Source organism: Dromiciops gliroides, chromosome 1 (assembly GCF_019393635.1).
Source record: "Dromiciops gliroides isolate mDroGli1 chromosome 1, mDroGli1.pri, whole genome shotgun sequence".
In the NCBI taxonomy this organism is placed as follows: Eukaryota; Metazoa; Chordata; class Mammalia; order Microbiotheria; family Microbiotheriidae; genus Dromiciops; species Dromiciops gliroides.
Window position 1 is genome coordinate 466,393,705 of NC_057861.1, and position 13,864 is coordinate 466,407,568.

Here is a 13,864-nt window from a genome sequence, read left to right on the forward strand (position 1 = left end):
TATTATTAACCAAGTGCCCAATTGAGAAATTTCACAGAAGTATGAACTTTTAAGAGCTTTTACAACAAACAGGACCAAGTATAGTGTTTTGAAAATGAAAGAACAAGGATGAAATTAAGGAAGGAAATAAATAACAAACACCAAAAACCTTTGATTTTTGTGACCAAATTCTGATACCCAAATAGACGAATCAAATTAATTTTATGAAGACAAGCAAAAGAAAATAGTCAATTTTTAACATTTTAATTGAAGTACATGTGAAAAGACAGCACATCTATATTTATGATTTTGTTCTTATTTAAGATGGATTAATAACCAATCATTTAAAACCTACACTTTGGAAAGTAGACCAGATTCTGGGGCACTTGCTTTAATTAGGTTCTGTATTTCCTTGAATTTTGGATGATCCTTGTCAGCTACCAGCTGTAACAGCACCGCTTCACTTGTAGTAACTATTATTCCAGTACGAGCAAGACGCTAAAAAAGAAACCAAAGAAATAAAATCAGTATAAGAAATAAAATTTTCCCAAAAAGAAAAGGCATATCAGGTTATAATAATTTAGTGCATTCTGTATGGAAGCCAAGGCATCTAAGTACTACATAAGAAAATAAAGCATAAAGATTTCTTTATTTTATGTATAACTTAGGGCTTTCCCCTGGATATGTGGTATCTGGTGGTTCAGTAGCTTTAGTTGTGTCTCAGTCTTTGTGACCTGCCTGACACTGGTCCATAGCACCCAGAGGCAAAGAGCTATGGGTGGTGATGTTGGAAAAATAACAATATTGGGATATGCCAAGATATGCTTCTACACTTGAGTAAGTATTTCAGTGCAGGAAAGAAAGAAGAAAAAAAGAGAGGTGGAGAAAGGGAAGCTGTAGTAGTAGAAAAACTTCCTAATCCTTTACAATTTGAGATTAATGCCTTCAGCCTAGGAGAAACTCAAGCTGCTACTGAGTCTTTCTAGAAGAGTTTTTCCGATTCCATTTGTTTTCTTTTTCTTTTCATTCTTTATAAAAAAGAATCTTTATTAATCTACTTTGTTTTTTTAAGACAACACTTTACTTTTTCCTATTCTTCCTCTCCCCACTCTAAGAAAGTCATTTTATTTTTTGAAAAGCATCTTTTTGAAAGATTAAAAAAAAAGAAATGAGGAAAAAAAATCAATATAATTGGTCATACATTGAACAATTCTGAAAATGAGCAATGTACAACACTTGTAGGTCTTTCATTTCAGTTCTACTAAGTGAGAGCATCTTCTCATATCTTTCTTTTTTCTTTTCTTTTTTTTTTTTTTTTTGCGGGGCAATGAGGGTTAAGTGACTTGCCCAGGGTCACACAGCTAATAAGTGTCAAATGTCTGGGGCCAGATTTGAATTCATGTCCCCCTGAATCAAGGGCTGGTGCTTTATCCACTGTGCCACCTAGCTGTCCCACTCCCATATCTCTTTCAAGTCACATTTGTTCTTTATAATTTTGTAATACTCAGATTTGATTGTATATGTAATTTTTCTTTCTGTTTACAGTTTTGTAGTCATTGAGTATAGTATTTTCTTGGTTCTGATTATTTGTTCTTTGCTATATCATAACATTCATCATTTCCTAAAGCACGGTAATATTCTATTACATTCATATACCACAACTTGTTCAGCCATTCCACAAGTGACAGGCATTCCCTTGATTTCCAACTCTTTGACATCACAAAAAATTGCTATAAATATTTTTGTATATTAGGTCCTTTTCCTATTTCTTTGATCTCTTTGGGATACAGATCTAGTAGTAATATTGCCAGGTCAAAGGACATGCACAGTTTTAGTGAATTTTGTTTTTTTATAAAAATGCTGTTGATTTTTGAGGCCTTATTTTATAGCCTATAACTTTACTAAGGCTATTATCTTTATTATTATCTTTCTGACTCTCCAGAATTTTCTAAGTAAGCCATCACATCATCAGCAAATATAGTTTTATCTCTTCTTTACCTATCTTTACACATTTAATTTCAAGTTTCTTCTATTATTGTTACTGCTAGAATTTCCAAAACTATATCAAATAAAAGTGGGAAGAGTAGGCCTCTTTGTTTTACTCCTATTTTTATTCAGAAAGGTTCCAATTTATACCCCCCTCAATAAGTCATTTGCTTTCATTTAGACATTTTCCTTGATATAAAAAAAATCCCTCAGTGCCTATACAGACATACTTTGTTTATTATGCTTCACTTTATTAAACTTCACAGATAATGTATTTGTAGTAACCCTGCATCAAGCAAATCTATTGGAGCCATTTTTCCAACAGCATGTGCTCACATCATGTCTCTTGTGTCACATTTTGGCAATTCTAACAATATTTCAAACTTTTTCATTATTATCATGGTGATCTATGATCAGTGATCTTTTATTAGTACTATAATTGTTTTGGGGTGGCACAAACCATGCCCACATAAGATGGCGGACTTAATAGACAAATGTTGTGTGTTCTGACTGCTCCACAATGGGCCATTCCCATCTCTCTCCCTCTCCTCCAGCCTCCCTATTCCCTGAGACACAACAATATTGAAATTATATTAGTTAATAACCCTACAGCAGCCTTTTAGTGTGCAAGTAAAAGGAAGAGTCAATTGATGGGGCAAATTTCATTGTTGTCTTATTTTAAATTGCCACAGCCACCCCAACCTTCAGCAACCACCAACCCCCCTTAGCAGCCATAAACATTGGGGCAAAACCCTCCACCAGTAAAAAGATTGAACTTGCTAAAGGCTGAGATGATAATTAGCATTTTTAGCATAGAGTATTTTTTTTTAGTGAGGCAATTAGGGTTAAGTGACTTGCCCAGGGTCACACAGCTAGTAAGTGTTAAGTGTCTGAGGCCAGATTTGAACTCAGGTACTCCTGATTCCAGGGCTGGTGCTCTATGCACTGCACCACCTAGCTGCCCCGCATAGAGTATTTTTTAATTAAGGTATTTACATTGGGTTTTTTGGACTATTGTATACTTAATAGACTGTAGTATAATGTAAATATAACTTTTATATGTACTGGGAAACAAAAAAAAATTGGTGTGACTTGTTTTATTACAATATTTGCTTTATTGTAGTGGTCTGGAACTGAATCCGCTGTATCTCTGGAGTATGCCCATACTTTGTATAGGTATTGCACAATAAAATCAGTCAATAAACATTTATTAAGCACTTACTACATGCCAAGCTTGATGTTATTGCACTGGGGATATAATGAAAGAAAAAGACTGTCTAACTCACAAAGAACTCATGGTTCAATGGAGAAGACAACATGCAAACAAACTATATGTAGGATAAATTGGAAATATATCCATGGGAAGGCACTAGATTTATGGGCAACCAGGAAAACCTTTCTGTAAAATGTAAGATTTTATCTGGGACTTGAAGGGAGCCAGGAAGATGAGCATGGAATCATTTCAGATCATTCTAGGCACTGAGAGACAAACAGTGAAGAAGCCTGGAGTCAGAAGACTGAGTATCTTGTTCAAAGAATAGCAAGGAGGTGGGTAGCATTGGCAAAGCATAATGTGTAAGAAAAATGAACAGTGTTGAGGGAGGGAAAAGGTTATGAAGGGCTTGGAAAGTCAAACTGAGTATTTTATATTTGATACTGGAAGTAATAGGGTACCACTAGAATTGAATAAAGGTGGGGTGTGTGACCTGGTGAGACCTACACTTTAAGAATATTACTTTGACAGCCGAGTAGTGAAGTATGGAGAGATATGTAGCAAGGAGATGTACCAGTAGGCTATTATGATAGTCCAGGTGTGAAGTGATGAGGGCTTTCATCAGGTTGGTAGTAGTGTCAGAAGAGAAAAAGGGGCATGTGAGTTGGTGGTAAGGTAAGATGGGCTTTGGCAATAGATTGGATCTGGGAGGTGAGAGTGAGGAATTGAGGATGACATATAGATTTAGGGCCTGGGGGATAGGGAGTATGTTTTTATTTTTTAACAGGATTGTTTTCCTAATATTGAACCATTCTCTCATTCCTGATATAAATACAAATTGGTCATGATGATTTCTTGATTGAGTTGTTGTAGTCTGTTTCACAGGATTGCCTTTAAATTTTTTTTAATTGATGCTCATTGATGATATTGTTCTATAGTTCTGTGCTTTATCCTACCCTATTTAGATATTAGGAGTATTTTTGTCCTATAAAAAGAATCTCACAGTATTTTTTCTTCCTTAATTTTTGAGAATAATATGTATAGTACTGGAACTCATTGTTCCTTAAATGTTTAATAGAGTTCTTCTCTGAATTCATCAGTTCCAGGAATTTTTTTCTTTAGTAATTACTTTACAAATTATATTTTATTTTCTGAGAATGGATTGTTTAACCTTTATTAGTGTGGGTACTTTATATTTCTGAAAGTATTCCTCTACTTTGTGTATAATAGGTTCTGATTAATCTTTTTATTTCTTCTGTTTTTATTGTGAGTCATCTTGTTCATTGGTTATATGCTGATTTGATTTTCTGTCCTTGTCTTAAAATTATATTGGTTAGGGGCAGCTAGATGGCGCAGTGGATAGAACACTGGCCCTGGAGTCAGGAGTACCTGAGTTCAAATCCAGCCTCAGACACTTAACACTTACTAGCTGTGTGACCCTGGGCAAGTCACTTAACCCCAATTGCCTCACTAAAAAAAAAAAAAAAATTAAAAAAAAATTATATTGGTTAAAGATTCAGCAATTTTATTAGTTTTTTTTAAAGAACCAACTTTTAGTTTCATCATTTGTACTGTATTTTTGGTTTCCAGTTTATTCTTCTTCTAATTTTTTATATCTCCTCTTTAGTGTTTATTTTCTGTTCATTTTTTTGATTTTGAATGTTAATGCATATTTGATTACACATTTAGTGAATCAGTAGTTTTAAAAAAATTATTCATGTGTTTTTGGATATTATTTTTCCCCCAGGGAAGAGATTTAGCTACATCCCCAAAATTCTGTTATGTTGTTACGTCTTCATTTTCTTTCACTTAATTGCTGTTTCCAAAATGTATTTTTTGTTCTGAGGGAATTAATTCTTTTTTAATCTTAATAGTATTTTATTTTTTCCAGTTACATGTAAAGATGATTTTCACCATTCATTTTTATAAAATTTTGTGTTCCAAATTTTCTCCCTCCCTCCTTTCCTTCCCCCCTCCACAAGAGAATAACCAATCTGATATAGATTATATATGTACAATCATATTAAACATATTTCCACATTAGTCATGTTGTAAAAGAAGGATTAGAACAAAAGGGGAAAATCTCAAGAAAGGAAAAAACCAACAAAAAAAGTAAAAATAGTAAGATTCAATTTTCATTCATATTCTGCAGTTCTTTTTCTGGATGTGGAAATATTTCTGAGGGGATTAATTCTTGATCCTATATCATGGATTTGATTTTACTCCATAATTTTATTCTGTGATCATATTCTTCTCTGCCTCTGAGAGAAGCTTCTGTGCTGACTTTCTCCTCTCTAAAGTTAGATACCAAAAGTTAAGGTTTCCCACAATAACTGTCAGTTAAAGAAAAACTCTGTTCTCATTACTTTCATAAAACATTATCTCAGCATTTCCTGCAAGGTTTGTGGGGTATTCTTTAGAAGTTAGGATTATCTGACCTTGTCCCATCTTTAACAATTAAGTGGTCTTATCTAATTATCCAGTTGCCTGTAAGTCTGCCTTTATCAGTAACCTCAAATAACCCATGAAAGCATTTCTTAGAGATAGAGAGGTGACTCATCAGCCTTGGGGTAATGCCCACTTTCTTTGATGTAACCAATCATAATCTCTCACCTAAGTAATACTGGGCCAATTACATGATTTTTTTTCCAGTTCTTTGTTCTATGCTTATAATCAATTCAGAGGCTTTTAGCCAGAGGCAGGATCATTCTTTCTATCCTTTATTATCAGGTAGCATGCCCCTTTTAATAAATGATATCTTGCCTGGAGAAATGACTCAGTGTTCAGCAATCCACAATTATATTAGATATTATGTATTTGACCCTGATTTTGCAGACATTCATAAATAAGACTATTTCTGCAATACAACTACAGATGGATCAGGCCAAGCAAAATCAATTCAATGCTCTGAAGGAGCATTTGCCCCTTTATACTGTCAAAGTTCTTTATAGTAGCAAAAGAAGAAGGGGTATGTGCTGCAATAGGCAGCTATGCATGTATAGACGATTATGCTCCTAACATAATCTTCAATCTTACACTGATAGAAGGAACCAAAAAGTATCTTCCTCAAGATCCAGAATGAGAATTAAGAGATAACTAGCATTAAAGTTATTTAGGGCACTGGATCTGATATGGGGGTTAGGATGACCAGATAACAGGACAGACATATCAAGGAGTCAAGGGACTATTAAAGTTTAAACTGGCTAATTAGATATCAGGATGGACACACCTAAGAAGTAAGGGGAGATAAAATTCTATAGCAGGAAAGTCAATTAGGCATGGCTACTACCTGAGCTAGGAGACAGAGATAATTCCAGAGGTCAGGACTATCATTCAAAAAAAAAAAAATCCCCCTGACTCTCAGGAATCTTTCCCCACCCTACCATCACCCCATCTATCCTCTATAAAAGCTTTTGACTTCCTTCTGTTCAGGGAGGAAGCTATTTCTAAGCCATCTCCTCCCCAAGGGTGAAGTCTTTGACTTCCCTCTTGGTCTCTTTCTCTAGTGCCAAAAAAAGACCATTTTAATCCTAACTGGACTGTGTGTGAGAGTGTAATTCTTTAAGGACCCCCCCCACCCCAACCTCTTCCCTGTGACAGATCCATGGATTCCCTGGGGAGTGGTATTGGTAATGGTAGTTGCAGTGGTGGTGGTAGTAATAGTAGTAGTTAAACTCTGTTGTTTGCTTATTGTGATACTGCTTAGAATTCGTGTCCTGACATTAATTTTATGAATAGTGCCTCTACCTCTAATTGAGGTCTGGATCCTACATTACAAAAGATGATTTGAATCATGGGATAGTTTTTTCATTACCCTAATTAAAAGGCAGAATGTAGTAAGCGTGAGAATCAGAGCACCACCACCCTGCTGAGAAAGACCTTGGGAGAACCAAGGCAGCTTCGCCCTGAGGAGAAAGCATTAGGTGACCTTTCTGAGATGTCAAAGGTCAGATTGGTGCCCAGAAGTTATGTCTACAGCCTGTAAGTTATGTCAATCAATGGATCAGCCAATTAGCTTGGAGCTGTGTGTATGGACTGCCCTCTTCTGGTTCAACAGGGGGTTTCCGGTGGAATGGAGGATATTCTCTCTGGGATAGCTAGGTGAAGGTGGCTTTTCCTCTCTTTGCTAACCCCTAATATACTTTAATAAATGCTTAATGCCCAAAGACTGGTGCTAAAGCTTCTAATTTAAGGTGACCACACATTAGATTTTAGACATTACAGTTAGATTTTTAAGCTTCAAATAAGCTATGGTCAAACCTAAAGGCATTAAAAGCTCTAAGGTGGGGGTAGGGAGGAGAAGCAGGGTGGAGGGAGAAACCAAGATTTCTCAGGGGGACGTTTCTAGGTTGCAGTGAAGATACAATTTTCTTTTTAATTAAAAAAATACTTTATTTTAGAAGTTTATTGTTTTTTAACTTTAAATAATTTTATTAATATCTTTTGGATTTTATATCACTTAAATTTTTTCTTTAATTTTTTTCTTAAGCATTCATTTAAAAAGATTTTTGAGTTCTGAATTCTCTCACTCCCAACCCTCCCTAATGCATTGAGAAGGCAAGAAATGTGATATCAATTATACATGTGAAGCCATGCAAAACATTTCCACATTAGCAATGCTGCAAAAAAAGAAAATTAAAGAAAGTGAAAAAATTATGTTTCAGTATATACTTGGACTCCAGAGAGCAATTTGAATCACAAGTCCTTGGCAATTGTTGTAGATTCCCTATATTGGTCAAATATCTAAGTCATTCACAGTTGATTATTATACAATATGGCTGGTATTGTGTACAATGATTGCCGGTTTCTTTATTTTATATCAATTCATGTAAATCTTTCCAGGTTTTTCTGAAGTCATCCCCCTCCTCATTTATTGTAGCATAATAGTATTCCATCACAATCATATGTCACAACTTGTTTAGCCATTCCCCTATTGATGAGCATCCCCACAATTTCTATTTTTTTTGCTCTGCCACCATAAAAAGAGAGGCTGTCAATAGTTCTGTACATATAGGTCACAAAAGAGGTGTGAAATGAGCGAAAAGAAGTAAAAGGGAAAATGAGCAAGGTAGTGGTGGGCAATGCCTGAACCTTACTCTCATCATATTTGGCTTTAAGAGGAAATAATATACACACTCAGTTGGGTATAGAAATCTATCTTACCCTACAGGAAAGTAGGAGGGGAAGAGGGTAAGGGAAAGGGCAGGAGAGTTAATAGAAGTGGGGGCAATGAAGGAAGGCGGTGGTTAGAAGAAAAACAGATTTCTGAGGAGGGCCAAGGTGAAAAGAGATAGAGAAAAACAGGGGAAAAATAGAATGGAGGGAAATGCAGAGTTAGTATTCATGACTGGGATGAACTCACCCACAAAACAGTAGTGGATAATAGAATGGATTGAAAAACAGAATCCAACATGTTATTTATAAGAAGCACACCTAAAACAGTGAGACACACTGAGTAAAAATGAAAGACTGGAAGATAATCTATTATGATTTGGCTGAGGTAAAAAACAAACAAAAGCAAGAATAGCAGTCTCAAACAAAGCAAAAGAAAAAAATAGATCTAATTAAAAGAGATAATCAGGGAAACTACATTTTGCTAAAAGGTACCATAGGCAATGAAGTAATATCAATATTAAACATACATGCACCAAGTGGCATAGCATCCAAAATCTTAAAGGAAAAGCAAAATGAGTTATAGAAAGCAGTAGACTGTAAAACTATATTAGTGAGGGTATGCAACTTTCTCCTCTTAGAACTAAAAAAATTTAACCATAAAATAAGAAGTTAAGGAGATGAATAGAATTTTATAAAAGTTAATTACATCATAAAAAAACCAAAGAGCAGATAAATGAACTGGGCATGTAATTAAAAAAAACAAATAGACAAACCACTGGTTAATTTGATTTAAGAAAAAGAAAGAAGAAAACTAAATTACCAGTATCAAAAATTTAAAAAGTGAATTCACCACCAATGAAGAGGAAATTAAAATGATTATTAGGAGCCATTTTGCCCAATTATATGCTAATAAACTAACAATCTTAGTGAAATGGATAAATATTTACAAAAATATAAATTATTCAGGTTAACAGAAGAAGAAATAGAATACTTAAATAACTCTATCTTAGGAAAAGAAATTGAATAAGCCATCAGTGAGCTTCCTAAGGGGGGAAAAAATCCCAGGACCTGATGGATTGATTCACAAGTGAATTCTACGAAACATTTAATTAATTAATTAATTCCAGTATTATACAAACTATTTGGGAAAATAGGCAAAGACGAGGTCCTACCAAATTCGTTTTATGACACGAATATCATGCTGATACTAAATCAGTAAAAAAAAAAAAAACAGAGAAAAAAACTATACAACAATTTCCCTAATGAATATTTTTTTTTATTATTTTCTTTTTATGTTTTTGGTGAGGCAATTGGGGTTAAGTGACTTGCCCAGGGTCACACAGCTAGTAAGTGTTAAGTGTCTGAGGCCGGATTTGAACTCAGATACTCCTGAATCCAGGGCCGGTGCTTTATCCACTGCGCCATCTAGCTGCCCCCCTAATGAATATTGATGCAAAAATTTTAAGTAAAATACTAGCAAGGAGATTACAGCAATATATATTAAAGATCTTACTCTATGAGCAGGTGGGATTTATACCAGGAAATCAGAGTTGGTTCAATATTAGGGAAAATATCATCCTAATTGACCATATCAACAATAAAACCAACAAAAATCATACGGTTATCTTAATGGATGCTTTCTAAAACATTTGACAAGGTCAACACTCATTCCTATTAAAAACACAAGAAAGCTTTGGAATAAATGGAGTTTAAAAAAAATAAGTGGCATCTATCTAAAACCAACAGCAAGATTATCTGTAATGAGGATAAGCTAGAAGCTTTCTCAGTGAGATCAGAAGTGAAACAAGCATAGCCATCATCACCACTATTATTCAGTATTGCACTAGAAATGCTAGCTATATCAATAAGAGAAGAAAAAGAAACTTAAGCAATTAGAATAGGAAAGATGAAACACAACTATTACTCTTTGCAGATGATATGATAGTATACTTAGAGAATCAACAAAAAAAACTAGTTGAAATAATTAACAACTTTAGCAAAGTTGAAGGATATAAAATAAACCTACATAAATCATCAGCTTTTCTATATGTGCCAACAAAATAATAGCAAAAGACAGACAAATTCCACTTAAAATAAGTGCAGACAATAAATATAAAATACTTGAGACTTCCCCTGCCAAGAGAAATCCAGGAACTATATAAACACAATTACAAAACACTTTTCACACAAATAAAGTCAGATCTAAACAACTGGGAAACTATTATTTGCTCATGGGTAGGCCAAGCCAGTATAACAAAAAGGACAATTCTACCTAAATTAAAACGTTTAATTGAGTGCCATAACAATCAAACCACCAAAAAATATTTTATAGAACTAGAAGATGAATAGCAAAATTTATCTAGAACACAAAGGTCAAGAATATTTTTTTAAAATATGAAGGAAGGTGGCTTAGCCATACCAGATCTCAAACTGTACTACAAAACAGTAATCATCAAAACAATCTGCTACTGGCTAAGAAATAGAGTAGCATATCAGTGAAATAGATTAGGTACACAATGCACAGTTTGATAAACCCAAAGATCCAAGCTTTGGGGAAAAGAACTCACTATTTGACAGAAACTACTGGGAAAACTGGAAATCAGTTTGGCAGAAACTTGGTCTAGACCAGTATCTCACATCCTATACAAAGACAAGATCAAAACAGGTTTTTGATTTAGACATAAAGGGTGATATCATAAGCAAATTAGGGGAGCATGAAAATTTTCACCTATCAGATCTATGGATAAGGGAAGAATTTTTGACCAAATAAGAGATAGAGAATTATGGGATTTAAAATGGATAATTTTGATTACATTAAAATAAAAAAGTATTTGCAAAAACAAAACCAATGCTGCCAAGATTAGAAGGAAAGCAGGAAATGGAGGAGGAGGATTTTACAGCAAGTTTCTCTGATAAGACCTCATTTCTCAAATATATAAAGAATTGAGTCAAATTTATAAGAATACAAGTCATTCTCTAATTGATAAATGGTCAAAGGATATAAACAGGCTGTTTTGAGATGAAGAAATTAAAGCTATCTATAGTTATATAAAAAATGCTCTGAATCACTAGTGATTGGAGAAATGCAAATTAAAACAACTCTAAGGTACCACCTTATGGCTATCAGATTGGCTAATATGACAGAAAAGGAAGATAACAAATAATAGAGGGGATGTGGGGAAATTGGGACACTAATGCACTGTTGGTGGAGTTGTAAACTGATCCAACCATTCTGGAGAGCAATTTGGAATTATGCCCAAAGGGCAACCAAACTGTGTATACCCTTTGACCTAGCAATACCACTACTACATCAGTATCTCAGAGAAATTTTTTTAAAAAGGGAAAAGGACTTCCTTGTACAAAAATATTTATAGCAGCTCTTTTTGTGGTGGCAAAGAATTGGAAATTGAGGGGATGCCCATCAATTGAGAAATGGCTGAACAGGTGTGGTATATAAATGTAATGGAATACTATTGTGCAATAAGAAATTATGAGCAGGCAGATTTCAGAAAAGCCTGGAAATACATATGAATGAAGTAAAAAAGTAATTAAGAATTAAATTGATTTCTGATAAACATTTCCTCTCCAAGTCTTGATTGATTACCCTGGGGAGTGTGAGCTAGCATCATCTTGGGTGACATCTAGTGACCAAATTGAGAATAGCAAAACTCTTAGGTGATTTGGTCTGTCAGTGGCATTTAGGTATCCACATCTCTTTAACTGTTTTGAACATCACATTAGAATTAATAAGGAAACACTCAAGCTGCTCCCTCACGTGTGTGTGTGTGTGTGTGTATATTTTGCTAAGTGATTGTTTTTCTGTGCCTAATGTTTATCTGTCTATGCGCACTTAGCATAGAAGGCAGGAGGCAGAGGGACTGAGATCTTTTCCTCACTTTGCAGGATTTTATGACATCAAAAACTAATTAGACATTGAGTTTGTAACTGAATTTTAAGTTCTCTACTATAATTCTCCCTATTGTGGTATAAATGTTGATATATTCTAGTGAGTTCTGAGTTAATGGTCTTTAGGATTTGCTTTAAGGAAATAGTATATAACTGTAAAAGTTACAGGGAAAATAATATTCAGGGCTCTTATCACAATCTTCCTGCCAATCAACTGTTTTATTGTTCTATAGCTAAGAGAGCAAGGTTATTTAGCTGATTAGAAAGAAGCTGGTTTGGAAGTAGTTATCAGTGGGAGCCATGATGGTGAAGGAAAGGCAGTGAGCTCACGAACTCATGACACGATTGCTCCAAAAAAACTCCAAATAATGCCATAGGACAATTTCTGGAGCAGCAAAATCCAAAGAAGATCATATTCCAACCAAAGACAGCTTAGGTCAGGAGGGAGCTGCTGTGCTGAGACAGGAGTGGAGGCCAACCCCACAGTTATGCTGATATAGATCTAGTCCCAGGAAGGCCTCAACAGAGAAAGAGACCTCCAGAGCCTCTGAATCAGCTACAGTGCCAGTGTCATCTAGAACAAAGCTCACAGTCTGGTGAGAGGGCTGAACAGATGGCAGGGGGGAGATTACAGGCATCTCTGCTGGTGCTGAGGCAGAACTTGGGCTTTTCACCCCTGTTGGGAACCAGGAGGTTGCCTTGAGTAGCAGTGGCCCAGGTCGGGGAAAGGCACAGGCTCATCAGACCTAACAACCACAGCATACAAAGTTTTGCTGTCTGGTTAATTAGCAACTTGGCCTGGGGTTATCTACAGACCTGGGAACAGGCCAGGTGACTGAAGAACCAGCCCCTCCTTAAATCATACCACCTGGGACTAAGCTCACAGTCTGGTGAGAGGGCTGAGCCCTGGGCAGGGGGGAGACTACAGGGGTCTATGCTGGTGCTAAGGCAGAACTTGGATTTTACACCCCTGCTGAAAACCAGGTGGTAGGCTCAAGTAGAAGTGGCCCAGGTTGGGGAGGGGCACGGGCTCATCGGAGCTAACAACCACAGCACACAAAGCTGGTTGATTAGCAAGTTGGTCTGGGGTCATCTAAGGACCAAGGAACATGCCTGGCGAGTGAAGAACCTGATTTTCCTTAAATCATACCACCTGGGACTTCTTAAGCTTGGGATACTACAGCCTGGAAAGAGTGCCCTTTAGTGCCTTTAAGGAGCTAAAAGTCAAGTAAAAGAAAGGCAAGATGAGCAGACAGAGAAAGGTGAGGACCATAGAAAGTTTCTTTAGTGACAAGGAAGATGGAGGTACACCCTCGAAAGAGGATAGCAACGTTAGGGCTCCTATATCCAAAGCTTCCAAAAAAAAATACGAATTGGTCTCAGGCCACAGAGGAGCTCAAAAAGGACTCTGAAGATAAAGTCAAAGAGGTAAAGGAAAAAATGGAAAGAGAAATGAGGGTGATGCAGGAAAGGCATAAGAAAAAAGTCAACAGCTTGAAAAGCCAAATGGAAAAAGCTCTCTGACAAAAATAATTGCCTAAGAATTAGGATTGAACAAATGGAAGCTAGTGACTTTATGGGAAGCAGTTATTAGTGAAATTTCAAAGTGTAAAAAAAAAGTTTTCATCTTACATTTTAAATTGATCTGGCATTTTAAAACTTTGT

General features: G+C 35.6%; 1 protein-coding gene across 1 annotated transcript in view; it reads right to left on the reverse strand.

Moving 5' to 3' along the window:
* Nucleotides 1-246: 246 nt before the first annotated feature.
* The window catches only part of ISOC1 (isochorismatase domain containing 1), a 49,944-nt gene continuing 36,326 nt past the window's right edge, over nt 247-13,864 (reverse strand). The window contains 1 exon segment of the mRNA XM_044004612.1: nt 247-477. Within this exon segment, the coding sequence (XP_043860547.1) occupies nt 331-477 (147 nt within the window). The 3' untranslated portion in view covers nt 247-330.